Source organism: Microtus pennsylvanicus, chromosome 3 (assembly GCF_037038515.1).
Source record: "Microtus pennsylvanicus isolate mMicPen1 chromosome 3, mMicPen1.hap1, whole genome shotgun sequence".
NCBI classification, from domain to species: Eukaryota; Metazoa; Chordata; class Mammalia; order Rodentia; family Cricetidae; genus Microtus; species Microtus pennsylvanicus.
Genome location: NC_134581.1, coordinates 50,468,978 through 50,496,887, shown reverse-complemented (window position 1 = coordinate 50,496,887; position 27,910 = coordinate 50,468,978). Strand labels below are relative to the sequence as shown.

The following is a 27,910-nucleotide window of genomic DNA, read 5'->3' as shown; positions in this document are numbered from 1 at the left end:
ATGCTCCCGTCATGAAACAAAGCAGCTTTGATTCACGAGGTTTAAGCACAGAACACTCAGGCATCTTGGTTTAGCAAGACAGAGCTTACTTTCACTTCCCAGCCTAATCATTAACAGGGCAGCCTCTCCCCCACCAAAACGTGCTCCAGCGAAAAGGCTGCAGGTACAGGGTGGTAAGCCTTGGCTGTGACGCTACCATGCGTTTCTCCTAAAGACAATAGTGGTCGAGCAAGTTAATCACTCTGTTCTTCCCCTTATGGAAAAGTCAGGATGTGCCAATGTAAACAAAATTAGGAAGGCTTTCTATAATGAGAGCTCTGTGATTCAGTTTGCCATCTACACGGCTTGCCGTGGAGACGTTCCTGCCGGCCGCTAGAGACCGTCCTCAACATGGGTGAGAAAAGTCTCACCCATTTAGATTGTTTCTGGATTCACAGATAACACTGTAGGGATGGGACTTTTTGGTTTGGATACTATTTATTTTAAGTTAACAGTACAAAAGGAGAGGGCTCTTTCCACTAAAGTTCCCTTCCCATGAAAAACCCCAGGAATATTTCAGTCTCAGGAGAGAGTCTCACAGGAAACCTCCACCCAAAATCTAGAGTCCCTGGCCACGTGTTCCTATCTTATTCTCCCAAATAACAGTAGTTCTTGTTCTGGTTCTGAGGAAGCAAGCCGAAGAGGGGCTCTTGGGGAGAATATGGCTGGAGAAGAGCCACATTCGCCAGCAGCAGCTCACAGTGGGCAGAGATCTACTTACCCAGGCTCCAATAGCAGCCCCCTCACTCTATCGGGCAATGGAGTCCAGGGCTCCAGGTGCCTCCCCCACCTTGCCCCAGTAAGTCCTGGCATTTTCCCACCATACAGGCAGCAATTGTCTTGCAGTCTGTCTCACAGTTCAGTCCCATAGATGGCTTTGTGACGTAAATATTCCTCTAAACACTGAAGAACATTATCATCCACCTTTGGGTCAAACTTGTTGGCCAAGAGGTGATGGTTCTGAAGTATCCAGTGCAGGTCCCCAGACCCATAAATACAGACAGCCCGCTGGTGGACTCCTGAACAAGGTGTGTACGGCGCCCCATCCTCGATGTCTCCCTCGTGGTCCTGCCACTTGGTTAGCCTTGCAATAGCTCTCATATCTGAGAGGTCAAATTTGGGGTGCAAGGGAGCTGATCCAGGCATCCAGGAGGCACGCTGGAGGGTGGCCCAAAGGTGCTCATCAGGACTGTAGGTGTCTTTTGCCCATTCGATTAGTTGTTGGGCTTTGGTGTTGTTTAATACATGTTCAATGAAGTCTCGAGAAGCCACCATGTAGGCATTTCCAGTAAACATGGTTATGTTATAAGGCGGAGGGGTTTTTCTCTTGCCGGTATTGTACAATGTGTCTTTTACCTCATAGTGATATTCCCAGCGAAACCTTTTATGTGGTGGTGGTACCTCTGACTCCATACTGTTCTGCCCATTCAATAGCTTGAGGGCCTGGACCATCTCAGCATTGGTCTTGATGGGAAAGTCTGTCCCACAGGTGTTCAGGAGGTATTTCCATGGCACGGAGCTCTGGACTAAGTCTTCCATGCAGTTCAGGTCAGCCTGCACCCTGGACCAGGAAGCATAGACCACTGACACCAGCTTGCTAGCTAAAAAGACATTTGGGAAGCATGACACAATGGCCCTGACTGCCTGCTTGAAAGTTTCTGGGGACTTCTGATCCACGTGGACACAGTATATATTTTGAGGGGTGTACACCGCGCGCAGCAGCCTTTCAAAGTTCTCGATCTTCTCATGAACCACCATGGAATAGGCGATGGGGAAGTCGGCCTCTTCTTTACTCAGCGAGAACTGTATGAATTTCCTTTTGGTCTTGAATTGCTCACAGTCTGCTGTCATGCTAAGGTAGTCGGCCTCGGTGAAGGGCTGCCGCTTCTTCTTCATCTCCAGGTTATTCAGCAAAGCCTGGATCACTGCTTTCTGCTCCCCTCGAGTGACCCCGGAACAGTTGATGGACCTCTTTGCTGGCAGCTTCAGGGTCTTGTACAGGAAGTCCCTGCAGTGCTGGCTTTGAAATTCCTTCGAGTTAAGATCCACGACATCAAAGTCACACTTCAGTCTGAGGGACAGTTTCAGAGCAATGACGGCCAGCAGCATGTAGCAGCCCAGGGTCCACACATGATAGCGCCAACAGAGCTTCCTACATGAGATCATCTTGGCAGGGGGGGACCGTCCAGCCTTGCCCAGCAGAGGAGGTCGGAGGACTCGCTGAACAGAACAAAGAACGTCTGATTAAAAACTAACTAAACATCTTCCCAGCAATGTTCAACAAACTGGTGGCAGAAGAGATTGCTTCTCTGGAGAAACAGCTTAGCAAAGATCAGGCAAGGATCCCACCCACCACGTTTGCTGAGGGAGACTTAGAATAGCCCTAAAAAAGCCAGACTGCCACCAGAACCCGCTCTACCCTTACCTCTGGGGAGAGGGAAGCCAGAGCCAGGCCCTCTGAGTTAAAGGTGCAATTAGCTGGAGGAAGTCCCCACCCTTCATCCCTTTTCCTTCTTCCCAACCCTTGAAGCCGTAGTGAGAAATTTTATCTGGGGTCTAGAATTTCTGAGCTTGGAAACAAATGTGAAATTGACTCTATCATCAGGTTCTAGAATCAAGTCTCTTGAAAAGGCAACCCTTGCTTCTGTTTGTTAATCTCTGTGTTAAGACTCCCCTCACCCTTTAGCATTCAATACTCAGATACTATTAAATAGTCGGACAAGGCAGCACACACCTTTAATCCTAGCACTCAAGAGACAGAGGCAGGCAGATTTCTGAGTTTGAGGCCAGCCTATCTACATAATGAATTTCAGACTAGCCTGGGATACATAAAGAGACCCTGTCTTGAAAAAGGCAGTGGGGTGGGGGAGATATAAAGCAACTCAATGTTATCCAAACATTAACAGCAGTCAGTCAAATTCTACATCAGGTTTAAATATATCTCTCCACAGACGTGAGCATGATTGTGCACACAGATCATTTACTGTTGTCTGTGAACGAGATTTACACTGTCCCATTTAATCTTCACAACCAACTAAATCACTGGGCTTATTTTATGACAGAAAAACAGAAACCGAGTATCTAGCAAATATCACAGGTTAAAAGACTAGAGAGATCCCTCCACTCTGCCTTCCTGAGTCTTTCTCTCTCTGAGCCTAATGCTTATTGCACAAACCATACTTGCCTTTTAAATACAACACAAGGTATTGAATATCACCAAAGAAAACCAGACTTACAAGGGAAGAAAATCTCAAAAAAATTGAAAATATAACACATCCTTCCAGCAGGTTATTCTCCTCTGTCTCCTCTCTTTGTGAACATAAGATTGTATCCTCTTCAGTAATAACTTTTTAGGGTAAGATTTAGGAAGAAAGAAATGAAGGACACCCACCTTTTCTAGCTTCTTGGCTGCTCAGGAGAGCATTCTCCAACGCTGTGAGTCTATGGACTGGAGGTTAGTTTGGTTCTGTGTAGATAAATATTAACAATACAACCCTTCCCTCCTTACCTTCCAGTATGTATTTGCTGATGTTCACCAGACATCCAAAGAGCGCATCCAGCCTCCTCTTAAACCTATGTGAAGGAGAGAGCACCAGGTGCTTCTGTCACTCACCTTTGGACTTCCTGATTTCAGAAATGGGAGTGAACTTAGGTAAACCATTCAGGTCTGTATTCTCAAGCACGAATCATTCTGGGAGGTGAAGAAGGTGAAGGGGAAAACAACCTGGCTGCATCTGAGAAAGCAAGAAAATATTTCAGCCGGAAGAGCCCAGTTTCTGCCAATGCATGCCTGCCCTGACACTATTCACCAATGCAAGAACTGCCAGCCCTTTTCTCTCCCACCCAACACACAGATGTACCAGGCTTCTTTGATTTGGAAGTAAAAATGTCACTTTTCGTGTGCCTGCAACATCTCAGGAGGCAAAGACACTAAAAATATACAAAGACTTTTTTTTCTTATTTTACACACACACACACACACACACACACACACACACACACGCACACACGAAAACCAGTTCACCCTTGAAAACAGTTCCTGCTTAGTCAAGAGGAAGAAATAAAAAGATACAAATTAAAAAAGAAATCAAATTTCCTGTTTTCAAGTGATGCCCCCCTACACATTCAAGACCTGAAACTCACAACAAAATCAACAACAAATCAGGGGCTTTTCTATGCACCAACAACTCATTGTGCAAAGGAAGCCAGTACCAATCATAACAGCCTCAAAAACAAACAAATCAGTGCAGGAGGCAGAAGCCATGGAGCTCTATGAGTGCAAGGCCAGCATGGGGAGGGGAAAGGGAGAGAGGGGGAGGGGGAGGGGGAGAGGAAGAGAGAGAGAGAGAGAGAGAGAGAGAGAGAGAGAGAGAGAGAGAGAGAGATGCTAGGGTTTCAGCACCAGATGTATGCGAGAGGGCACAGTTAAGAAACTGCAGATAGGCTGGAGAGATGGCTCAGTCATTAAGAGCACTGACTGCTCTTCCAGAGGACCCAGGTTCAATTCCCAGCACCCACATGGCAGCTCACAGCTGACTGTAACTCCAGAGTCCAACACCCTCCCTCACACATACATGCAGGCAAAACACCAATGCACATAAAAGTAGAAATAAGTTAATAAATTTTTAAAATAGAATTACTTCTTTTTTAAAAAGGAAGCAAGAAAGAAAGGGAGGGAGGGAGGAAGGAAGGAAGGGAGAAGAAAAACTGCTGCCATGACAGCTCCATGGTGTGGTTAAGGGGAAGGCTTTTTAGTGTACATAAGAGAAAACCTCCAAAATCCAGAGCAGAGAGAAAAGAAAGCAGTCTGGACATGGCCATGGCAAAGAAAATAACTAGATACATTTGGAAGAATTCAGAGCTAAGAAAAACTAACGGACTTTTTGTAGAGAAAGGTGAATAGCAGGGCAGAAGAGAAAATCTTGTTCCTTTTTAAAGAGGAGGGAAGCCTGGGGAAATGAGAAGAGAATATATAACACGTCCTTGTGAACAGTGACCTAGAGCCTGGAAGCCAGCATGGGCTTGGATATGCAACCACGGTATGTCCTTTCTGCAGAAGTAAGGGGAAAGACTCCCGTTGGCAGATTTGAATCAGGCTTCACAAGTTTCTGAGGGATGCTGGCTTTTTAACTAACCATCAGGAATTCTTCTGTAGTCCATCCAGCTTGTGCTCAATTCTAGACACAGGATAGGCTGACGCCTACATATGGGCTGACTGAGACCTAACACTGAAGAAAGAAAGACACTTGGAAATAGAAACACTTCACATGTTTAGCAGAATATCGACAAAATGGCTCTTTAGAAAAATGATCTACAAATTCTTTGAAATCTTCATCTAAACCTGAATGGAATCCTAAAGAGAAATGGGGGAGAGCTCTAAAATTTATATAGAAATACAGAATACTCCAAATAGCCAAAGCAATTCCACAGTGAGGAATAGAAAGCTGTACTAGAAGTCTCGAGTACACGGCTTCAAAGAACACTACAGAGCATTGTGACAAACCTAGCATGCTCCTAGCATGAAAACAGACACACAAAGCAAGAGAACAGAAGACTTAAAAATAAATCTACATTGATCTGGGTGTGATCACTCCAGAGCACTGGAGGCGGAGGCAGGTGGACCAGCTTGGTCTACATAGCAAGTCCCAGTACAATCAGGGCTAGATAGAGAGACCCTGTCTCAAAACAAAACAAAACAAACAATAAAAACAACACTAAAATTATAATCTGATTCTTGATAAAGGGGCCAAACACATGCACTGCAGAGAAGACAACCTCTTTCACAAGCAGCACTGTGCAAATACCATCCCCCTGTGCAAAAGCCACCTCCTGTGCAAAACCCACCCCATCTCAAAGCAGGTCAGATGCCTTCCTGCAAGACCTGAAACTTTGGAACTACTAGGGGAAAACACAAGAGCACCGCTTCAAGGTTTTGGAAATAAGACCAGAAACTGACAAACAGGATTACATTAAAAAGCTTCTTCGTGGGGTCTGGAAAGTTGGCTCAGTTGTTAAGACTACTTGCTACTCCTGAAGAGGACCAGAGTTTGGTTTGGATTCCAGCACCCACAGCTGCTTGTAACTTCAGCTCCACGGGATCCACTGCCTTCTTCTGGCCTCCAAGGGTACCTGTACTTACATGACTTACACTCACACAAACACACACATATACATAAAAGAAAAATAAAACTTTAAAGGGGTTGCAGAGATAGCACTGGGTGCTATTCCAGAAGTCCTGAGTTCAATTCCCAGCAACCACATCATGATTCACAACCATCTATAATGAGATATGGCGCCCTGTTCTGGCCTGCAGGCATACGTGCAGGCAGAACACTATACATAATATATAAATAAATCTTTAAAAATAAAATAAATCTTTAAAAAGAAATTCAGCAATAAATAATTCAATCAACAAATGGGCAAATGAACTTAACAATTTTTAATTAAGAAACACAAATAGCCAATAAATGCATGAGAAAATGTAGCCATTCCTTAGCTATCAGAGAACTGCAAGTCTTTTGAGATTCAATCTTACTCCAGTCAGCATAGATAGCTATTTAAAAAACAAAAAGGCAAATGTTGGTAGGGATGGTGATCCCTTGTACATTCATAGTGGGAATTAGTCCAGCCACTATGGGAATGAGTATGCTGATTTCTCAAAAGAATAAAATGGAACCTCTATGTGACCTAGTTATACCATTTCTGAGTATCCACCCGAAGGTACCCAAGTCAGCTTACCATGGAGATACTTGCAGACTCATGTTTATTGTAGCACAGTTTACAACAGCCAACATAAGGGATCCACCTAGATGCCTATCGATAGATGAACAGAAAAAGAGTTGGGTACAGCATGTTTAGTCTGTGTACTCGGGCACGGGGAGGGGCTGCAGAACAGGGGTTTATGATTGTGACAAGGGGCTATAAGGATATGGAAGGGGAAAGAGAATGTGGGGGGAAACATGGAGTAATACATGAATGGGATCAAAATACATTATATATACATGAATTGTCATAATAAAACTCTCTACCTCGCACAATGCTCAGTAATTTGAAAATACTATTTGTTCAAAGTCAGAAGTCCCTTATGTGTGCCTGTGGTGGCCGTAGGAACCTGTAGGTCACAGAACTACCCACAGCCACCCAGAGCAGATCTCCATCACTATGGCATCTGACAGCAGTGCTGCTCACAGTCTGGAGAACGGGTCACACTATGGGATGTTGGGTTCCACTGAGCACCTCAGATGTGGTTTTTGCAATAAAGGGTGGGCGACATCTCCGAACTGCTGACATTTGCCCCACCCCCAGCTACCCCTAACAAAGGTTCCCTGGCAAATATCCGAAGAAAACAACTGAATGTAAGGAATTTATCTAGGACGCGGGGAGTACAGATCTGCGGTGGAGTGCTTGCATGGCATATGTGAAGTTCTGGGTTCGATCACCAGTACCCCCAACCCCAAAGGATCTAGGTTTAAAGTAATAACGAATATGGGGGTGATATTCAGGCAGGCGCCATTGGAAGTAGCGACTGCCTTACCACTCCTTGGCTGGAGAAATCAAGAAACGGAAATTTGCCAAAACTGAAATTTGGATAGAGAGCTCCTAGAAGCTTAAACTCAGACCTCCGAGAAAGGGGCCATTGCTCAGCTAGAGCTGAGGTTGCTGTCTAAGCTCAGGGACCCTAGACTGAGATCCAGACCTCTTAGAGGCAGCGGGGGTCGTTCCTGTGAACTGGTCATAGTTCAGGCACAAAAATAAAACGAACGGGCTCTAAGAGGTCAGCAGGCGTTGACATGGTGATGCTCACAGAAACAGGAACTAGGAAGAGAACCGGAAGTCCCTCCTCCGGTCCGGCTGGTTCAGCGCCTCCTACTGGCAGAAGCTGCCAAGCTGCTACTGGCAAACCAGACTGACTTCTGACCTGCCGCCAGCATCATAAAAAAAGGTCTGGAGATACTCACCTCATCTGAGACGATAAATTGTACATCTCCACTACTTTAGATGCAGGGAACATATGTATGTTTGCTTTTTCTGGTCTCCTTGCACTTTATGACTGGTGATGGAAACCCACCAGAAGCTACAGAGGTGTGTAGGGCTCCCAGTGCCCCTCCTATCACTGGCCTGGTTCTCTGAGGTCTGTCTTCTTCCAGCTTCTGGGGTCTTTATTCTCACGATGTTCTACTGTTGGCCTGTGGAAATCTCTGGGGCAAAAAATACTAAAACATAAACATCTGGCTCCAAAATCCAAGTCTAGAAAAATCTCTCCAATATCTGTGTAGATGTTTTTTTCTCCGATAGTCAGTCTCCTCTAGTTCCTTCTCTCCCATAAAAACTTGCATTATAGAGTCAATAAAGGGGACATAATTTATTCTTAAAAAGGTATCCTTGTTTGTAAAATGTATGTGAGAATCTTGTTAGCCAGTTTTGGGTATATTTTGTAGAAATAATCTGCATCTTAATGGCCCCACGTGCAGAGTAGTTAAAATAAGTGTAGGCCTTGGCTGAAGAGGCTGGGTCTGAAGCGTTCTGCTGCTCTCTGCCTGCAGGAAATGCCTGTGCTCTGGTGACAGCTCCCTACAGCAGGTACTAACATCTGAATTTTAGCCTTGTTGTTATGACTTATTTTTTTTTTAGATTTTCTTTTCTATGTGTGCATGTGTTAGGGGTGTGTAGTTGAGTGTAAGTGCCCAAGGAAGTCAAAAGAGGGTGTCAGAGTCACCCCGGAGCTGAGTTTCAGGCAGTGGTGAGTTCCCAAGCCTGAGTGCCGGAAGCTGAACTCAGGACTTCAGCCAGAGCACTGTGTGCTTTTAACTGCGGAGTCATCTCTCCATCCCCTAAAGATTTTTTTTCTGTAATTAAGTGTATGTACGCATGTCTGTGTGTGTGTGTGTGTGTGTGTGCACTCTCATGTGGGTGCAAGTGCCCTGAGAAGCCAGGGGAGGGTGTTAGAATCACTCCTCTGCAGTGGGAGTTACAGGTTGTTCTAAGATACCTGACGTGGCTGCTGGGAACTGAACTTGGTTCCTCTGTAAGTGTACGCTCTAACCACTGAGCCATCTCTCCAGCCCCTGCTGTAAAGATAACACGTGTCAAGAGCTTGGTAGAGGAAGCCTGACACTGGCAACCCCTTCTTTATCAGTAAACTGGCTTCAGTGTCAGCCCACAAAGACCAAATTTAAGCATAGAATTAGTCAAGAAGGGTACAGGCAGCATTTGTGAGTTGAGACCGGTGGTTCTCAACCTATGGGTTGCAATACCTCTGGGATTCAACCAGCCCTTTCACGGGGGGTCAAATAATCAGATATCCTGAATATCAGATATTTATGTTATGATCCAGAGCAACAGCAAAATTACAGTTATGACATAGCAACAAAAGTAGTTTTAGCGTGAGGATCACCCCACTATGAGGAACTGTATTAAAGAGACACGGCATTTGGAAGAACCACCACTCTAGACCAAGCTATAGTACTGGAAGTTGTGATGGTGAGGGAAAAGACCCAGAATTCACCTCCCTACACCGGAAAGAAAGCCCGATATACGCTATTGACGTCACAGCCTCAGAGAGAATGAGATCGAGATGAGCTGCAACTGACTGCAGCAGCCGGCGTAGGAGGGGGGACAGGCTATGTGAAAAGGGGCCCAGGAAGATGAGGGCCAGGATGGCTGCAGGGCTTGGAAAGACATGAAGAAAGATAGCCAGTGAATCCCACATTTTAATTTCATGTTGACTCTGTCGTGGAGATAGAGTCACTGGCACAGAGGAAAAAGGGCCAGTCCCAGCTGGAATCCCAGGCACATCTCAAGGCAAAAGCCATACCTTAAAGATGGGGCCTCTCACTGGGGTCCTTTACCCCCCTGAGGATTGATAATAGAGCTAAATGAGCCTGGAGGGCGTCTTTTAAGGTCCAGAATGACATGAAGGGACTTAGGATCTTTTCAAAAATACGATGGCACTTACCGCTCTAGAGTGTCTGAAATGGAAGCTGCGTGTGCTGAGTGTAAGGGCAGGGGCTAAGTTCCCCACTGGATTGCCACTCTGGTCCTGGTTATTGTTGTTGGTTTGGTTTTTCAAGACATAGTTTCTCTGTGTAGCCTTGGCTATCCTGGATCTCTCTCTGTGGACCAGGCTGACCTGACTCACAGAGACCTGCCTTCTGGGATTAAAGGCGTGAGCCACCACGCCTAGCCTGGGGCTGTTTTTTGAGACTCTTCCTAGTCAGACTCCAAACTCTTACCTCTCCTTCCTCAATTCAGTCTGTGTGTCAGGGAAATGGCTTTGAATCCACGTGTGATGTATTTCATCAGTCTATTTCCATGAGAGTTCAAGTTCCAGTTGTAAGACGCAGGGCCAATGGGCCAGGAGCATTATGGGGGATCCAGAAAGACAGTGAGGTTTAGTGCTAAGCTCCTTAGGGACTTAGGAGACACCACAATACCAACAGAACAGCAGCCAAGAAGGGCCTAGGCACCAGGATCTAAGCAGTTGGCACTGGATTTATATATCAGCAATTGAACTTTATATTTATTTTGTTATAACAGCATTTATGTGGGCCAGATGTGAGTTTCAGGGTCACGGTCCTTGTTTCCTTCTGTTCCCTCTCAGAACTTAGTCATAGGCAATAGAATTCTGAGGCTTTTCCGAACAAAACGGATGTTTGCAGGGTGGGTCCTGAGGGTCAAGGGTCATAGTAGCAAGGGGAATTGCGCTTGTCTTTACAGAGGAGACTGTGACTCAGAGAGGCAGTACCCCAAGCCAGAGAAGCGGCAAAACCAAGTTAGGGTGTTGCTGATTATACTGGAGCTGGAATTTTCAAGAGGGGAAGGATGATGAAGGAGATGCTTTGAGCTCAGATCATAATGTCTCAGGGCAGAATCCCTAGCCAGAGAAGTACGTAAGAGACCCAGTGAGATCTACTTTGTTTTAGGTGGAAAGGCAAGATGTAAAAGTCCTAGCTCAGTGGTTGAGAGCGCTGGCTGATCTTTCAGGGGACCTAGGATCGATTCCCAGTATCCCCATAACAGCTCCCAAATTGGCTGTATAACTCCAGCTATGGGGATCCAGCGTCCTCTTCTGCCCTCTTTGGGCACTGCACACAAATGGTGCACAGACATATATTGAGACAAAATACCGTACACATAACATTTTTTTAAAAAAAGAAAAAAAATTAAAAAGAGCATGCCCAGTTGCCCTTTACTCAACATCAAGGGCGCCTGGCTTCTGCCCCACCCTCCACCCTCTGTAGGCACTCAACTCTCTCCACTCCTAACAGGCCACGCCTAGGGTGAAACAGGAAGCGCGTGTTCATCTCTAAGTGCACACAAGAGGAGCCAGGGAAGCAAGAGAGTGGTTTTGGGTGGCACGATCCAACCAGCTCCTTCTTGCTGTGTTCTTGTCCAGGGCCACGTGTTTCCTGGGTCACAAAGGGCCTTGTTTTCTCCTCTCCATCTTCCTCCCATGCTGCTCTGCACCCTTCCCAGCAGTGCCTGTTGTTCTTGCACCGTATCCGGTGGCCGCTACAGTCACGCTCTTCCTGCCCTCTCGTACCCCTCCTCGTACTCTCAGGGGCTTCCCAAGGGCAGTGACCTTGTGACCCTGTTTTGCCTTCCCCACTAGAGACCAAGAACTTGGTGTTGGTGGATTTGCCTTGACTGTCTTGGGCAGCTGCGTCAGCACCCTGGGAGAATAAGCAACATTTTAAGTCCTAGAAGCGTAGCTTGTTGGGAGCTCTAGGAATTCAGAGACGGAGGCTCCCTGAAGCAAGCCATTCTTCAAAAACTTGGAGCCAAACTAATTGTAACTAACGCAACATTTAAGGGATCCACTTTGTTTAACAGACTTTTGTTTTGTTTTGTTTTTCGAGACAGGGTTTCTCTGTGTAGCCTTGGCTGTCCTGGAACACCCACTGTAGATCAGGCTGGCCTCAAACTCACCGAGATCCACCTGCCTCTGTCTCCTGAGTGCTGGGATTAAAGGCATGTGCCACCTCCTAAGCCCTCCACCACCTCCCTACTTAACAGACTTTAAAAGACAGGGTCTCTCTCTCTTTCTCTTTGTAGCTGAGGCTACCCTAGAATGTTCCACCCTCCTTCTTTACTTCTGAGTACAGGGACCACAGGTGTGCACCTCAATGCCTGGTTCTGAACCAGCATTTTCGGAAATCTCCTGAAATGGGATTTGAAGCCTTGTTAATACTGACATGAAGTTGACTTCTCTGGGGAAGCAACCTTCTGAACAGAAGCAACAGCAGGTGATGGGGACTGTGGATCCCTGCTCCGTCCCTTTGTCCACACCCGTGGCCTGTAGTGCTACTTGTGGAGGAAGCTGACAAGTTTGGCAGAGCTAAAAGGCTGATGAAGACAGTCCTTGTCCCAAAGGAGCTCGGAGTCTTTCTTGCAAAGCAGAAACACTTGGAAACAGATCATCGCAATGCCATGTGTGCAGAGATGTGCACCGGGTAGGACGGAAGCCCAGAGGTGAAGAGTGAAGGGATATGTGATAAAATAAGTGCAGGGAGGGCAAGATGGCTCAGTGGTAAAGAGGCTTGCCTGAGCTTGACCCCTGGGGCACACATGACTGAAGCAGAGAACTGATCCCGGAAAGCTGTCCTCTGACCTCCACACAGGCACCATGGCAGAAGCATGTGTACACACACACACACACACACACACACACACACACACACACACACAACATCATCTTCGTTGAACAAAACTGACCGCTGTGCCAACTATTACATGGACAGAGAAAAATACATTAAATGAAATAATATACAGTACACTTTAGTCCTGTTTTCATTTTTTTAATTATTATAATAAAATTCTGCTAATGAGCTGGGGAGATGGCTCAGATTGCTATGCAGACAGGAAGACTTTAGTTCAAGTCCCACATGGAAAAGCCAAGCATGGCCGTGTGTTCCTGCAACCCTACTATTGTGAGTCAGAGGCGGGTAGTCCTGGGAATTCACTGGTCACCCAATCCAGCCAAAACGGTGAGCGTCTGGTTCAATGAGAGAACGTGTCTTAAAGATAAAGGGCAGAGAGTGATAGAGGAAGGCACTATTGTCTCCCTCTGTCCTTCATGTGCATGCACACAGCTGAACACATGTGTGCTGCACCATACACACACACACAGTCACACACACACAGTCACACACATGCACACACACTCACACACACATGCACACACACTCACACATGCATGGTCACACACATGCACACACACAGTCACACACATGCACACACACACAGTCACACACATGCACACACAGTCACACACATGCACACACAGTCACATATGCACACACATTCACACACATGCACACACATGCGCACACACACATGCACACACACTCACACACATACACACTCACACACAGTCACACACACATGCACACACACAGTCACACACACACATGCGCACACACAGTCACACACATGCACACACACATGCACACACACACTCACACACATACACACACTCTCACACAGTCACACACACAGTCACACACACAGTCACACACTCACATGCACACATGCTCACACACATATGCACACTCACATGCACACATACACGCGCGTGCGCACACACATACAATCTTTTCAGTAGCCAATGAAAGCGGTATTTCTAGCGTTCTCTGGGGTCATGGGTCCAGCCTGCGAGGCACCATCACGGAACCCTCCCGGTCCCTGGACAGGCTGTAGTTATGGCAGGTGTGCTCTTATAGTGAGGATAAACAAAGCCTGGCCTCGGGTCCACACAGGACAATCTTGGAATGTCTGGGTGGGGTGCAGAGGGAAGGGGAGCGGGGAGCGGGGAACGGGAAGAACTGGCCCCCTCTCTCATCCTCTACACACCTGTCAAGGAGGTACAGGGTGGACTTGTGCTGGGGGAGAGGTCACGCACACTGGCCAAGGTCCTTTCGTTAGTTTCTTTTCTCGATGCTGACACAAAATACCTAACAAAAGTAACCTAAGGAAGGAAGGGTTGTTTGGGCCACCAGTTCAAGGGTACAGCCCATCACTGTAGGGGGTATGGCAGTGGAGCGGGAGGCAGTCAGTCACGTTATATCCGTGACCAGGAAGCAGAGAGATGGCGCTCAGCTCACTTCCTCTTTTATTCCGTTCAGGACTCTAGCGCATGGGATGGTGTCCCCCACATTTAGGATGAGTCTTCCCAACGCATTTAGCTTCATCTAAAATCCCTTTCACGGATGTGCCTAGACATTTGTCCTCTTGATGATCCTACATCGTGTCAGGCTGACAATCCATATTACCCATTAGAGATTTTGTCTCCAACTTGCCTTCAAGTACTATAGCTTCAGATCAGGAGCTGTGAGCCTGACCTTGGAGCCACAGTCCCTGCTGCGGGCCTCTCAGGAACCTCTGGAGAGTCAACTGACATGTGACCATGGTGGGAAGCTAGAGCTCTGGTCATGGCCCCTGGGCAGCTCAGGACACTCTTCCTGCATTGGTCACCTTACTTATTTATGGCTTGCAGGAATGTGGTGATAAACATGCCGCAGAGTGGCGGCAGGCAGAGAGGCAAGGAGCGATGAACAAACAATTTGGGGGCATATGTGTATTGGTGACTTTTCTTACCTCTGTGACAGACATTTGTTTAGGCTTCCAGTTTGCAAACTGTAACTGACTTGGACAGGAAGGCATGGCGGCTGGGTTGGCTCCACCTGTGGTGGTGGGAGCTTGGGCACCACTTGTTCGCATCTCGGTGGATCCCAGAAGAACCCAGGTCAGAACCAGAGGTAGATAACACCTTTCAGGCCAGCCCCTGGAGGACCACTTCAGAACACTTCTGCCAGCTGTTGAGACACGTGCAGAGGCGAGGAGGGGCACAGTTCACAGTCAAACCAGAATGGTGTGGGGAGTATCAAAAGGACCAAGAATTCCTGTAACCAGGTGACCTCCATGGGGAACTGGAGATCCTGAAGGGCATCCAGGCAAAAGGAGGTCCGTACCTGACAGGGAAGCAGATGGCAGCCAGGTAGAGTGGGGAAAGGACCACCAGACTGCAGGCCTAGTCACACTCCCTCACCCTCAAAGCCACCCTTCCTTTCTTTGCCCCCATGGGTACTACTGCCTTTTGTCAGTTTCCAGAAGTAGCCAGGCTCTTTCTCAATACTGACCCTCATTTTGGACCAGTCTGCCTCCTCTGAGCCCCAGGGTAGGTTGTATTTCCACTGGTGGCCCTGCCGGCGTTTCCTAGGCTATAGGCTGTCTCTTTCCAGGGCTTCTGACTCTACCAATAAAGGTTGAATTGTATAACAGAGTGTGTGTGTGTGTGTGTGTGTGTGTTTGTCAGAGAAAGAGAGAGAGAGAGAGAGAGAGAGAGAGAGAGAGAGAGAGAGAGAGAGAGAGAGAGAGAGAGAGAGAGAGAGACTGGGGATCAAATCCAGGGCCTCTAAGTGTTCTGTCCGTAAACTTCACCTGCTGCCTACAGGTCAGTTTGGAGGCATCTTGTTGTCTCTCCCTCCCCCAGTGGTCTTGGGCTGTGCCCTGCCTGACTCTGTAGAAAGAAAGATCAAAATGTGGCAACTTGCACTACAGCCCCTGCATTTGGGAGGCTGTATCAGGATTGCTGTTATTTCTAGGCCAGCCTGGGCCAGACAGCAAGTTCCAGGGGAGTTTGAACTATAGCTGGAGGGCCTATCTCAAAGGAGAATGAGCAAGGGAGCTTGGCTTAAGTTTAATCCCCAGGACCCACCTGGAGGAAGAAGAGAAGAGACATCTGCCACCAGGGACCTAGTGGGGGACGTATAACCCTGCCCATAGCAAAGAAAGCAAACAAACCTGTCTTAATTGACATAAAAGATTTTATTTCCTCATTAGGAACTAGTTTATCTTGACCAAACTTAAACAGCACCTTGTATGTTATTTAAGCAAGATATTCTTTGGGCTCTATGTTCCTGCTCGCAGCAAGGCTGACACAAACTTACTGTGACCTGCGTAATCACTCCAGAAGTGAATGGCACAAAGCAAGTACTGAGCTGTTATGACATAAGTTGGGTGGAAGTTTTTAATTAAGGATTAACTTGCTTGTTTGTTCTCTGTGGGAGAATAATAAAGGAGAGGGGAAAGGAGGAGGAAGAGAAAGAGGAGAAAAGCTAGGCAGTACTGTTAATAAAGGAAGACAGAGTGTGACTGGGAGGTCAGAGGGAAGGGAGGGAAGCAGAAACACAAGTGAAGGGCAAACAGGATTAAGGATGGGAGTACTGGGAAAAACCAGCCGCAGGAACAAAAGAGCCAAAGCTTTCCAAGCGGGAAGCAGGAAGGAGCCTGGGGTCGAGCAATGGGGGGCTGCCCTGCAGGATGTTGACTGGAGTCAGAAAGCCCCTAGCTGTTGGCACCCCTTTCTTCAGGCCTGTTAATGAGAATCTTGCTTATTGTGTACTTCCCAAAAGGAAACGAATAAGGAACCAGGTAATATCCAGGCTTTAAGCCCAGTGTCACTCCAGGAGACCCCTCTGCCTGCCAAGTGTGATTGGTCACCTCTGAAAACCTGCATTCTCGGACTGGGGATAAAGCGCAAGGCTAGATCGCTCTCATGGCGTCTGCAAGGCCATGAAAGGTCCAGCCTTAGGGTCTGTAGAAAGAAAACTGCTGAGCTCGTTCAAGATTTCCACTCCCTCCATGTGCAAAACCAAACTTCTGCCTGTGAGCTGGAGGGACTGCTTCCTTCTTCTCACACTTTGATCCTGCTGTCCCACATCTTTGTTCCAGCCACAGTTTTAGAATCCTTACGTGACCTCAGAGAAAGAAAATGTGAAGGACCAGAACCGAGAGGTCGCCTGGGGAGCTAGTGCCCTAATCAGCGTGGGCATGAAAGAGTGAGCCATCCTGAGTGAGGATGGGAAGGGGGAGGGCTGGGAAAGGAGGACTTGTGGGAAAGCACTGCCGGGCCTTGAGATCAGTGCCCAGCCAGAAATAAAAAGACACTTGTAAACTGTGACTTTCCCCAAAGTTAAAACTATGACTTCCTGCATATTTACACTGGGCATGCCAAAGGCTGACTCAACTTACTAAGGAATGAAACAAGTAGTTAGCTGGTAGGACTGGTTTCAAAGCATGCTGAGAAACTGGATGTCTGTGGACAGTTATAGGAAAGTTCCTAGGTCAGATCCCAAACTGATAAACCTCCCACAGGGTGACACAAAGGCAACGCTATCTGGTGAAATCTCTTCCGCTGGGCGGAAACCATTTGCTTCCCTAGCAAACAAGATTTAGAAGTTAACATGGAATTTTACTAAGTGCGAGCCTCCGTGTTAGTCAAAACTAACAGCAAATACCAAGTCATACAAAAGCATGTCTTCCAAGGTCAGTGGCTTCCCACGTGGGCAACTGCACCTCCCTAAGTACATGAGACGGAGACATTTTGCGTCCCAACTGGGGACTGGAGGGGTTATCTAGTGAGTGGCCCCCGTGGATGATACTAAACATCACACAACAAAGGGGACAGCCCTGACAACGAAGAATTTTCCAGTATAAAAAATTCCACTAGTGTAATGACTGAGAAGCCAAGCCCTGGGCAATCAATTATCCTTCAGGGATTTTTTTTATACCTTTCTTTTTAATTATGTGTCTGTGTATAGATATGTGCATGTGAGCATAGATGCCTGAGAAGGCTGAAAAAGGGTGCCTGATTGTAGCTGAAGTTACAAGTGCTTGTGAGCTGCCTGGTGTGGGTGCTGGGAACCAAGCTTGAGTACTTGCAAGACCAGCAAGCAGGTGGTCTTAACTGCTGAGATGTCTCTCAAGCAACCCTAAGGGACTAGGAAAGACCACCTCTGGGGGCCAGTGAGATGGCTCAGTGGGCAAAAGATCTTGCTGCCAAGCCTGACAACCTGAGCTAGATCCCCAGACTCCGTGTGGTAGAAGGAAACAACTGGCTCCTACAAGTTAGTTGGGTGTTTCTAGGTTCTTGGCTTCTGTTTTATCGCCATGACACCATGGCCACGGCAGTTTTTATAAATGAACACATTCATTGGGGCCGGCTTCCAGTGGAGAGGTTTAGTCCGTTGTCATCGTGGTAGGAAGAATGGCTTCCCACAGCCAGACATGGTACAGGAGAGTAGCTGGGAGTTCTACATTTGGATCAGCAGGCAGCAGGAGGAGAGTGTGGCAGTGGGCCTGGCTTGGTCTTCTGAAACCTTTGAGGTCCACCACCAGTGACACACTTCCTTCAACAAGGCCATATCTCCTAATAGTGCCACTCCCAGTGGGCCTATTGGGGCCATTTTCATTCAAACTACTGCAGCCTCTTAGCAGAAGAATTGAAAATAAGTGTTGGAGGGAGAGGGCCTTCTTGTTCGTCCTGGCCGCCTGGCTAACTTAGCCCCGAAATAACCACACAGAAACTGTATTATTTAAAACACTGCTTGGCCCATTAGTTTTAACTTCTTATTGGCTAACTCTTACATCTTAGTTTAACCCATTTCTATTAATCTGTGTATTGCCACGTGTCAGTGGCTTACCGGCTAAGTTTTGGCAGCATGACTTACTCTGGCAGCGGATCCATGGTGTCTCCTGACTCTGCCCTTCTTCCTCCCAGCATTCAGTTTAGTTTTCCCTGCCTACCAAGTTCTGCCCTATCAATAGGCCAAGGCGGTTTCTTTATTCATTAACCAATGAAAGCAACACATAGACAGAAAGACCTCCTACACCAAATAAAGTTTCACACAGATTGGTGAAAGAAGCAAGATAACGTTATAAATGATAATACAGATGACAGAGGAGTACTCTCTCAAGATTGAAAGGGGTCATGTGAGTAAGAATGTTCAAGGGCTCCAGGCTATAACCGGGGATCTCCTTTTATGGGGTCTAAAGGAAGAGGGGGGGCTGGTTGCTAAGGGCCATAGTGGGAACAGCTTCTATTTTGATTGACATATTAAATAATATATTCACTTTTTCTACCGGGCATGTTCCTTCCCATAATGCATTTGATTTTAATCATTCACACACATAATCATCATAGGCCTAAGATGGTAAATAGGGAATACTCCCTAAAAGGTGACTTAGAAGACATGGTTTTGCCTCACTGCGTATGCAGAAAAACCATTTTATGCCAGATCAGCCTGCCTGTTCTTTATACTTTTGAATGGAAAATGACTAAATTTTATTGTTACCAAGGACAGAGAAACTTATACTGTTTTTCAGAGATGGAAGTACGTATAATTGAATGCCTGTTGGGGTAGAGGAGGTTCTGAGATTGTTAGGTGCATTGTTTAGAGAAGGGTGTGCATGCATATACACGCAGGTGAAGGAACTAGGTTTCCAAAGCATTGTTATAAGGTATGTGGGTGTGTGTATGCCTATGAGACCCAGACCCAATAGGGTCCCAGTCTAAACTATGCACACAAGTACACACACATTCACACACACACACACACACACATGAAAATTTTTAAAAAAGAATATTCTTGGGTTGTAGAGATGTCTTCTTTTAGAGCCCTAGAAACTATGGTAAAACACCAGCTGGATATGGTGACCTGCCTGTAATCCCAGCACTTGGGAAGTGGGGAAAGGTCATCCCCTGTAGTTGTTTGTGTTTGGTTGGGGGCTTCACCCCAGCTCCTGGCATCCATTTTGGAATGTTGGGTGGAAAGCTCCATTTCGAGCCCCCTTCCCTGGGAGTTGCCTCAGTCCAAACTCTACTTCTGAGAAAGCCCTCCCCAGGGAGGGTCAAGACCACTCCCACAGGCTATTTAAACTGCTCCCCCCAGAGACTGAACACATGGTCTTTTTCGGTTCTCCTTCCCTCCTCTCCGTGTTTTCCTGGAGAACCACCCAGGAGCGCTGGCATCCATTAAACGTGCACTTTCCCATTATGCAGAGACTAGACAACAAATGATACAGTTACCTCTCCAAGGACTTGAACATTACACCAAATTTTTCTTTACAGAATCCCTTAAAGATGCCTTCACCCCCAGACAGCAGGAAGTAAATTTAAGAACACAAGACTCACATTCCCAAGAGGTGGAGCATCTGGTTTTTGGTCATTCAATAGGTTATGGATATTTGTCATCATTTAGGGGGGTTGGTTACAAGTTGTTATTGGTAATGGCCAAAAAAAAAAAAAGCTGAACAAAGGAGTTTAGATTAAAGTTCTTGATTTTAAAAGGAATACTGGGATAGAGATATGATAGGATATAAGAATAGATTATTGAATCCACTCTAAAAAGAAATAGGGGTGATATAAAAATAGGATTAAAAGGTAGATTATTGAATCTATTTTTAAACCAGAAAAGCAATTACTAGTTTTAAGTATTTTACATTGATATGGATTTTTGTATGTTGATACAAATTTAAGATGATTTTGTTAGAACATATTGTACATACATTTCTAATCTTGTTCAAGGTATTGTACCTATACAGCTCTTTAACAATGTAATGCAAATTTCTACTACTTGATAGTTATTATTACCAACTGCTTAGGATAATAAGAAAATGCAGGTTAGTAATTAGTCAACTATTACAATTAAACTTGTAGTCATACTAGGTATGTTTTCAAGGTCAAACAGAGATATATTTTAGATAGGTCATCTTCAAACACTACAGAGATAAAGAGAATATGGCATTTAAGATGTTAAAATAACATAGGTTCTTCTTCTTCTTCTTTTTTTTTAATGACAGTGAGACATGTTTGTTCCTGGCAGCACCAATTTACTTCAGAGAAGATGATGGACATTGAAAAAACACCACATGGGTTTACTTTCTTTGTAGCAACAGTAAACCACTGGGAAAGAAAGGGCCCTTGCCTTGACTGCCGACAGCATGCTGTCCTAATTGGACAAGCAGGACACAAAAGAGAGTGACTGCCAAATCTTGCCAAGACAAGGCACGACAGTCCTTTAAAAATTCTGCTTCATAGACAAGTCTGTCAAATATTCTATGCTTTTAAGCCAAAGATGGATGCCCCCAAATTGCAGAGGAACCTTGGGTGACTGTCCAGACAATGATTTCTCACATTTTTTAGAAGTCACTTGTTTGCACTTCCTGCTTACTCAGTTAATATTATTTCCTTCTTGGGTCTCTGAGGGAGTTAAAGACTAGATAGTTAAAGTTTTCTTTGTTTATCAGACCCAGAAAAGAAACTCACTAAAGAGGTGTAAAGTGTATAAGATTGAGAGATATCAAAAGGTAGCTTGGGATGGTAACGCAAGTTATAGAAAGTGGATTGGGTACAAGACTTTGAACTAAGATAGGATAGATAATGGAGTATTTTCTCTGAATTTGTCAAATGCAAATGGACTAAACATTGATATATTTATTGCATGTATATATTATATATAGTTACTGTACCTACTGTATACATTTTTCTTTTATTAGTTATAGTCTTTTTTATTTTAGACAAAAAGGGGAAAATGTGATATTTTGTTTGTGCTCTAACAACTAAAGCTTACCTGATGATCAAAGTGTGGAGCTAGCTGCACTAGTTAGCCATAGTGGCCAAGCAGTGGTGGTACATACCTTTAAATCCCAGCACTCAGGAGATAGAGGCAGATGGATCTCTGTGAGTTCAAGGCCACCCTGGGTTACACAAGATTGAATCAGTCTAAAAGATAAATAGAGATCATATCTTTGATCCCAACACTTGGGTGTCATACCTTTAATTACAGTACCAGGGACATGGAGTCAGGAGTGATATGGCTGGACAGAAAGAGAAATATAAGGCAGGAGGAGACAGGAGCTCAGAGCATTAGGTCTGAGGATTCTTGGAGACAAGATCTTGCCCACTTTGGTCTGAGGATTCAGTAGAGATAAAAGGTCTCTCTAGTGATGGCTCTTTTACTTCTCAGATCTTTCAGCATTTACCCCAAGAGCTGACTCTGGGTTTTTATTAAGACCAATTAGAATTTGTGCAACACCGCCCGTCACATCTCAGTGCTCCTGGGTTATAATAAGAAGCATTATTGTTATCTAAGGCAAGTGCTGCTGAGGAAAGTTTTCTAGCCACTGAGTATGGTTACTTTCTGCTTCCATGCATTCTTAGGTACCAACAGCCCAGAACCTGCTTGTGCTCGCTCACTCACTCAACCTCTCACTCTCTTCTCTCTCTCTCTCTCTCTCTCTCTCTCTCTCTCTCTCTCTCTCTCTCTCTCTCTCTCTCATCTATCTATCATCTATCTATCTATCATCTCCTCTTCACATCAGCAGTGTGATTTGGGGGTCTTAATAATACCTGGAGCAACCTTACTAGACCTGGATGGAGGTGGGTGGTCCTTGGACTTCCCACAGGGCAGGGAACCCTGATTGCTCTTTGGGCTGACGAGGGAGGGGGAGGGAAATGGGAGGTGGTGGCGGGGAAGAGACAGAAATCTTAAATAAATAAATAATACCTGGAGCATAGTCAGAATTTTCTATTTGGTTGCACTTGGAATAGCCTTGAAAACAGCCTCCTGCTAGAAGTCAATGGGCATGTCTAACAAACTCATGACCAACTCCTTGGTGATGGCCTCTCCCAGTACGTAAATCAGCTGGTGGGAATGTCATCTTTCTTGCAGTTCTAGGGACTGTACATGTTCAGCAAAGCTGGACCGGTGGGCTACTTTTCCCAGAACTATGGAGTTTGATGGATTAAATGTTTTTGCTTTAGTGGGTAGTGCTGGCTATGTGCTGAGTTTTATGGCCTGAATGGAACTTCCATCATGGAGTCAGTTGTGCTAAGGCCTGGAGGCTTACCAAGGTCTGGGGGCCTGCTACCTTCTCCACACTTCTCAAGGGTAACCCGTTCCCAAGTATGTCAACCTTCAGCTAACATGAGTTTTCCTGACCCGAAGCCTCTGAAGCCTACCCTTGTCCTGTGTTACTTGGGTTATGTCCTCTAGGCTGCCTAGGGAACCACAATCTCCCATCTTTACCAGCTCTTCTGAATCTTTCACTAGCTAAAGAGCTGCTGAAGAGAGCCGTGCCCAGAAGAAGCACTACTTATATTTGGTGGTAAAGATGCAACCTCTGTTCTGGAATCCTTCCTAGTTACTTGGGAGTTAGGAAAATGAAGGTCAAATCCCTTTCTGGGTGGGGAAGGTCAAGTTTGAAAAGCCATCTTTCTTGAGAGGAAGCTGTAAGTCAGAGAGGATGCTGATGTGGAGAGGCAAGGATTTCTTCCTTCAGAGCAAAGGAGAGGAGAGACCTGGGCATCTGTGGAAGCAGAACAGGGAGGGAGGAAGCCTTTCTGTAATCCTCTGGCTAACCCCAAGGCTGTCTTTATTGGCTAAAGAGCTTATGTCTTTGTGTGGGGCAGGGATGTTTGCTGCTTAGAATGAGTGTTTCATGAAACATCCTTCCTGGAAAAGTCTTGAGTGGGAGGGCTCCCAGAGGAAAACCTAATACCAGGATGGACAAGCAGGCCCGAGAAGACTCCATATACACAGGGAAAGCCTGGCAGAACATTTATTTTCCATATACAGCCACAGATGATAGCATCTAGGTGAAATAAGACAAGTGACTCCTACCACCTGGAGAGCTTAGGGGCTTCTGGGTAACATGCACCTTTATCTCAGGCACCTGCCCTTTTAAAGCTGCAACGGGATCCTGTTTCAGGATTTCTATCCCTGGCCCCTGAACCCCCATTGCATGTTATAGAATCTGGATCACTTTAGGTGGTTCTTTTAGTTTGACCAAAAGTAATGTAGGAGAAGAAGGATAGGTTTGTTTCAGATTATAGTTCCAGGTCCACACTGAGGGAATCAGAGCAGGACTCAAGCAGAAACTACAGCAGAAGCTATGGAGGAATGCTGCTTCCTGACTTGCTTGCTTCCAGGTTCACATTCAGTTAGCATTTTTATACAGCCTAGGCCCACCTACCCAGAGATGGCTCTACCCACGGAGAGCTGGGCCCTCCCATATCAATCAATCAAGAAAACTCCTTTTAGATGTGGATACAAGCCAATTTGATCTGGGTAATTCCCCAGTCGAGACTCCCTCAAATAACTGTGGACTGTGTCAACTTTACAGCGGGAGCTAACTATGATATTGGTGTTCTTAACTTACCCGGAGTGTCTTTGTATAGGTTCATTGCCTAAGAATGATGGATGGATGGATGGATGGATGGATGGATGGAATGATGATAGATGATAGATAGATAGATAGATAGATAGATAGATAGATAGATAGATAGATAGATAGATAGATAGACAGATAGATGATAGAAAGATGAGATAGAGAGACAGGCAGATAGATGGATGAATGGAGGATTTATGGATGAATGGACAGATGGGTGGGTTAAAAAAAGAAAGGAAGAAAGGTAGATAATTAAATGATAGATAGATAGATAGGTAGATAGATAGATAGATAGATAGATAGATAGATAGATAGATAGATAGATAGATAGATAGAAAAATAGATGAGATAGGGAGACATATAGATGGATGAACAAATGGATGGACAGATGGGTGGGTGGGAAGGAAGAAAGGAAAAGAAAAAAGAAAAAGGAAAAGAAGAAATAAAGAAAGGCAGCTAGGTAGATAGATTGATGATATGATATGATATATGACAGACAGACATAAGCCAGGGAGATAGCTTAGCAAATAAAGCATTTGTCACCAAACGTGATGACATGAGTTTGAACCTCACAGTAGAAGGAGAGAATGGACTCTTCATAGCTGTCCTCCACTTTCCACACACCTGATGTGACAGGCAGGTGTCCCCTGCACATATCCTATACAAGCACACACAATAAATAAATAAATCTTTTAAAAATAGTTGAGAGGGGCAGGGGAAAGGTGGAGGAGGAAGACAGTGAGAAAGGGACTTATCTGTAACCTTGGAACACACATGAAGGACAGAGAAATAGAAAACTTCACCCACTTTCCCATGGCCACAAATCATTTTTGTCTTATTTTGATCCATAAAGAGAAACATCTCCCTGCATAGCATACAGCATGAAGACTATTGACCCGAGTGGATCTCAAGGAGCTCAGCCTGAAGCTATCCCTGTTCACGTTGCTCACCCTTAGACACACTCCTTGATGTTGGACAGGTGAAAGCCTTGTCTTCTGGGCAATGAGAACTTTGGAATGGATTGGTTTTAACTTGTAATATGCTGAGGAAGAAAAGCCATAGAAAGCCTACATTTAGTTACTTCAAGATGCCAATTTGTTTATTTGGTTTCTAGACTTCTGCCTTCCTTATTCCTATTGCTGTCACAAAACGCTATGCCCAAGGCTACTTATAAAAGAAAGCAGTTAATAATTTGAATTATGGTTCCAGAGGATTAGAGTCATGATGGAGAAGCAAAGACATGGTGGCAGGGACAGTTGAGGGCTCACATCTCAAAACCGCACACAGAAAGCACATTGGGAATGGCCTAAGTCTTTAGAAATCTCAAAGCCCACCTTCAGTGACATACTTCCTCCAGTGAAACCATACCTCATAATTCTCCCCCAACAGTCGCCAACTGGACACCAAGTATACAAATGCCTGAGATATATGGGGACATCTTATTCAAAACACCACAGCTTTCTAGGACACCTGTTGTTTGTTTACCGTGTCTTCCTCCACAGCCTTGGCCCGGCTGAGGATCTGCACAGACTAAATTGTTCCTCTTCGGTGCCTTGAGCAAATATATCAGCCTTAATGGTGTCCTCTTGGTCAATAGGCAAGAACTAGACAACCAGGGCATGGCCCAGTCAACTAGTAAATTATAAGAGCAACCGTCTAATTGCAGCTGCTGCAGAGTTCTTCCTCTCAGCCCTGCCATAAAAACATAAAGGAAAGGAAAAGGGAGTAAGACTAAGCCAACACACACAGCATCCCTCTTAATCACTCCAGCTTGCTGACCTAGTACAACACTCTAAGCCGTCCTTCCTGATCTCCTTGCTTCATACAGCATGCCTCTCCTCCCAGCCAGTGTCAGTCCTTCCAATGTGGAATTCCCAACCCCAAACTAAATCTAATCTTTTCTTCTTTTTTAAAAAAAAGGTTTATCTGTTTTTATTTTTTATGGTGTTTTGCCTGCACATGCACGAGCCACATGCTTTTCGCGTCTGTAGAGGCCATAAGAGGGCATTGAGACCCCTGGAACTGGAATTGCACACTGTTGTGAGCTGCCATGTGGGTGTGGTGAATTGAACCCGAAGATCCTCAGAAAAAAATCTTAGTTACTGTTTTATTGCTGTGAAGAAACAGCACGGCAAAGGCAGCTTGTGAAAGAAAGCATTTGATTGGGGGCTTGCTTAGTGTTTCAGAGGTTAAGTTCATGACCGTCATGACTGCGAGCACGAAAGCGGACAGGTAGGCGCGGTGCTGGAGCAGTAGCTGAGAGCTTACATTGTATCTGGGCCCTTAAAGCTTCAAAGCCCGCCCCAAGTGACATACCTTCCCAACAAGACCACATCTCCTAATCCTTCCCCAAACAGTTCCATCAAGTAGGGACCAAGCTTCAATTATATGAGCCTATGGACGCCTTTCTCATTCATACAAGAACAAATTCCATTAGCTGCTGACCCATCTCTCCAGCCCATACTTTAGAGTCTTTTCTTTTCTTTTCTTCTAACAAAGGATTTATTCTTACTTTATGTGTATGAATGTTTTATCTGCATGTGCATATGTGCGCCATGTACATAAATGTCTGATGCATACAGAAGTCAGCAAATGGCATCACATTCCCTGGAACTAGAGTTACAGAGGGTTGTGAGCTGCCACATAAGTGATGGGAACCAAACCCTGGTCCTCTACAAGAGTAGTAAGTGATCTTAACCCCTAAGCCATCCTTCCAGCCTAAATTGTATTCATTACTAGGGAATCTACCATTAGCTTCTTAAGTATCTATGTGATGAGAAGAAGATTAGCTAGCTGTTGAGATTCATGATAATATTCCTCCAAAATGTTGTGGGATGATCTTTCTGTATGCTGTGAATATGTATTCCTCTCATTGGTTAATAATAAAAGTTGCTTTGGCCTATAGCAAGGCAGAATATAGCTAGGCAGGAAAGCCAACAATATAAAGAGAAAGAAGGGCAGAATCAAGAGGGATGCAAGTCAGGCACACAAGAAACAAGATGCCAGTAGACCAGTAAAAGCCAAGGCCACATGGCAATACATAGATTAATAGAAATGGGCTCATTTAAATGTGAGAAGTAGTTAGTAAAAAGCCTGAGATATAGGCCAAACATTCTGTAATTAATATTAAGCCTCTGCATGATTATTTAGAAGCGGCTGTGGGATGGGGCAGGACAGAGAAACCTCCCTTTATACCAAAAGGAGAAGGAAAGATCTCAAGAAAGAAATGGCCTGCTCAAAAGTGTCCTTGGTCTCTTAAGTAGAGAACATTGATGTTTGTGTCATGTGTCAACATCAGTAGATCATGTCGTACCAAGCAGAGGTAAAGCCATGTCTTCTTCTTTACCTAAAGGGCTGTTAGTGGGGAAGAAGACCAGGGAAGAAGGAACCACCACTTCTGATCAGCCCTGTCCACAGTGGGCACACTTGAGGGCACATTCTGCTTGCTCAGAGCTGGGACAGGCGCAGGCACCAAGGGACCAGGCTCAAAACTTACCTTGCTACTTCTCAGGGCAATGACATCGTTGGCCGGGTCCCTGAGCTCTTCTGAGCTACCAGTTTCCTCATCGAAAATGGCTTCCAACTTCCTTAAGTTATAATAAAAAAAAGCCAGTATCTAGGAAGCTGTTAGATCCTTTTTGAGTAATACATAGTGGTATGGTCCATCAAGGTACTTACCGAACAGCTGTGCACTGAGCGACTATAAATAAAATTATGCCACAGTTCATGCCATAATCTAATATACACTTCCAATGAACTGGAATGAAATAAAACAGGGAGTAACCAAGCACAAACACAAACAAAAGACTTATCAGGTTTCATTAAACCCTGTTGAAGAGAGACCACGTAGCCACAATAAAGA

General features: G+C 45.4%; 1 protein-coding gene across 3 annotated transcripts; it reads right to left on the bottom strand.

Moving 5' to 3' along the window:
- Positions 1–25,693, bottom strand: Gcnt3 (glucosaminyl (N-acetyl) transferase 3, mucin type). Of its 3 annotated transcripts, none has more exons than XM_075965343.1 (3): positions 25,534–25,693; positions 3,431–3,612; positions 1–2,259 (listed from the first exon to the last, which is right to left on the bottom strand). In XM_075965343.1, the coding sequence occupies exon 3, from the start codon at positions 2,203–2,205 to the stop codon at positions 892–894; it is 1,314 nt and encodes a 437-aa protein (XP_075821458.1). In that variant the 5' UTR covers positions 2,206–2,259; positions 3,431–3,612; positions 25,534–25,693; the 3' UTR covers positions 1–891. The 3 variants fall into 3 exon arrangements, with proteins under 3 accessions (XP_075821458.1, XP_075821459.1, XP_075821460.1); XM_075965344.1 differs by lacking the exon at positions 25,534–25,693 and adding an exon at positions 3,653–3,717 and having other exon boundaries at positions 3,431–3,505; XM_075965345.1 differs by lacking the exon at positions 25,534–25,693 and having other exon boundaries at positions 3,548–3,637.
- Positions 25,694–27,910: the final 2,217 nt, after the last annotated feature.

Excerpts from the sequence above, each read along its gene's own strand:
- Gcnt3 (XM_075965343.1), bottom strand. The coding sequence starts at position 2,205 with ATGATCTCATGTAGGAAGCTCTGTTGGCGCTATCATGTGTGGACCCTG.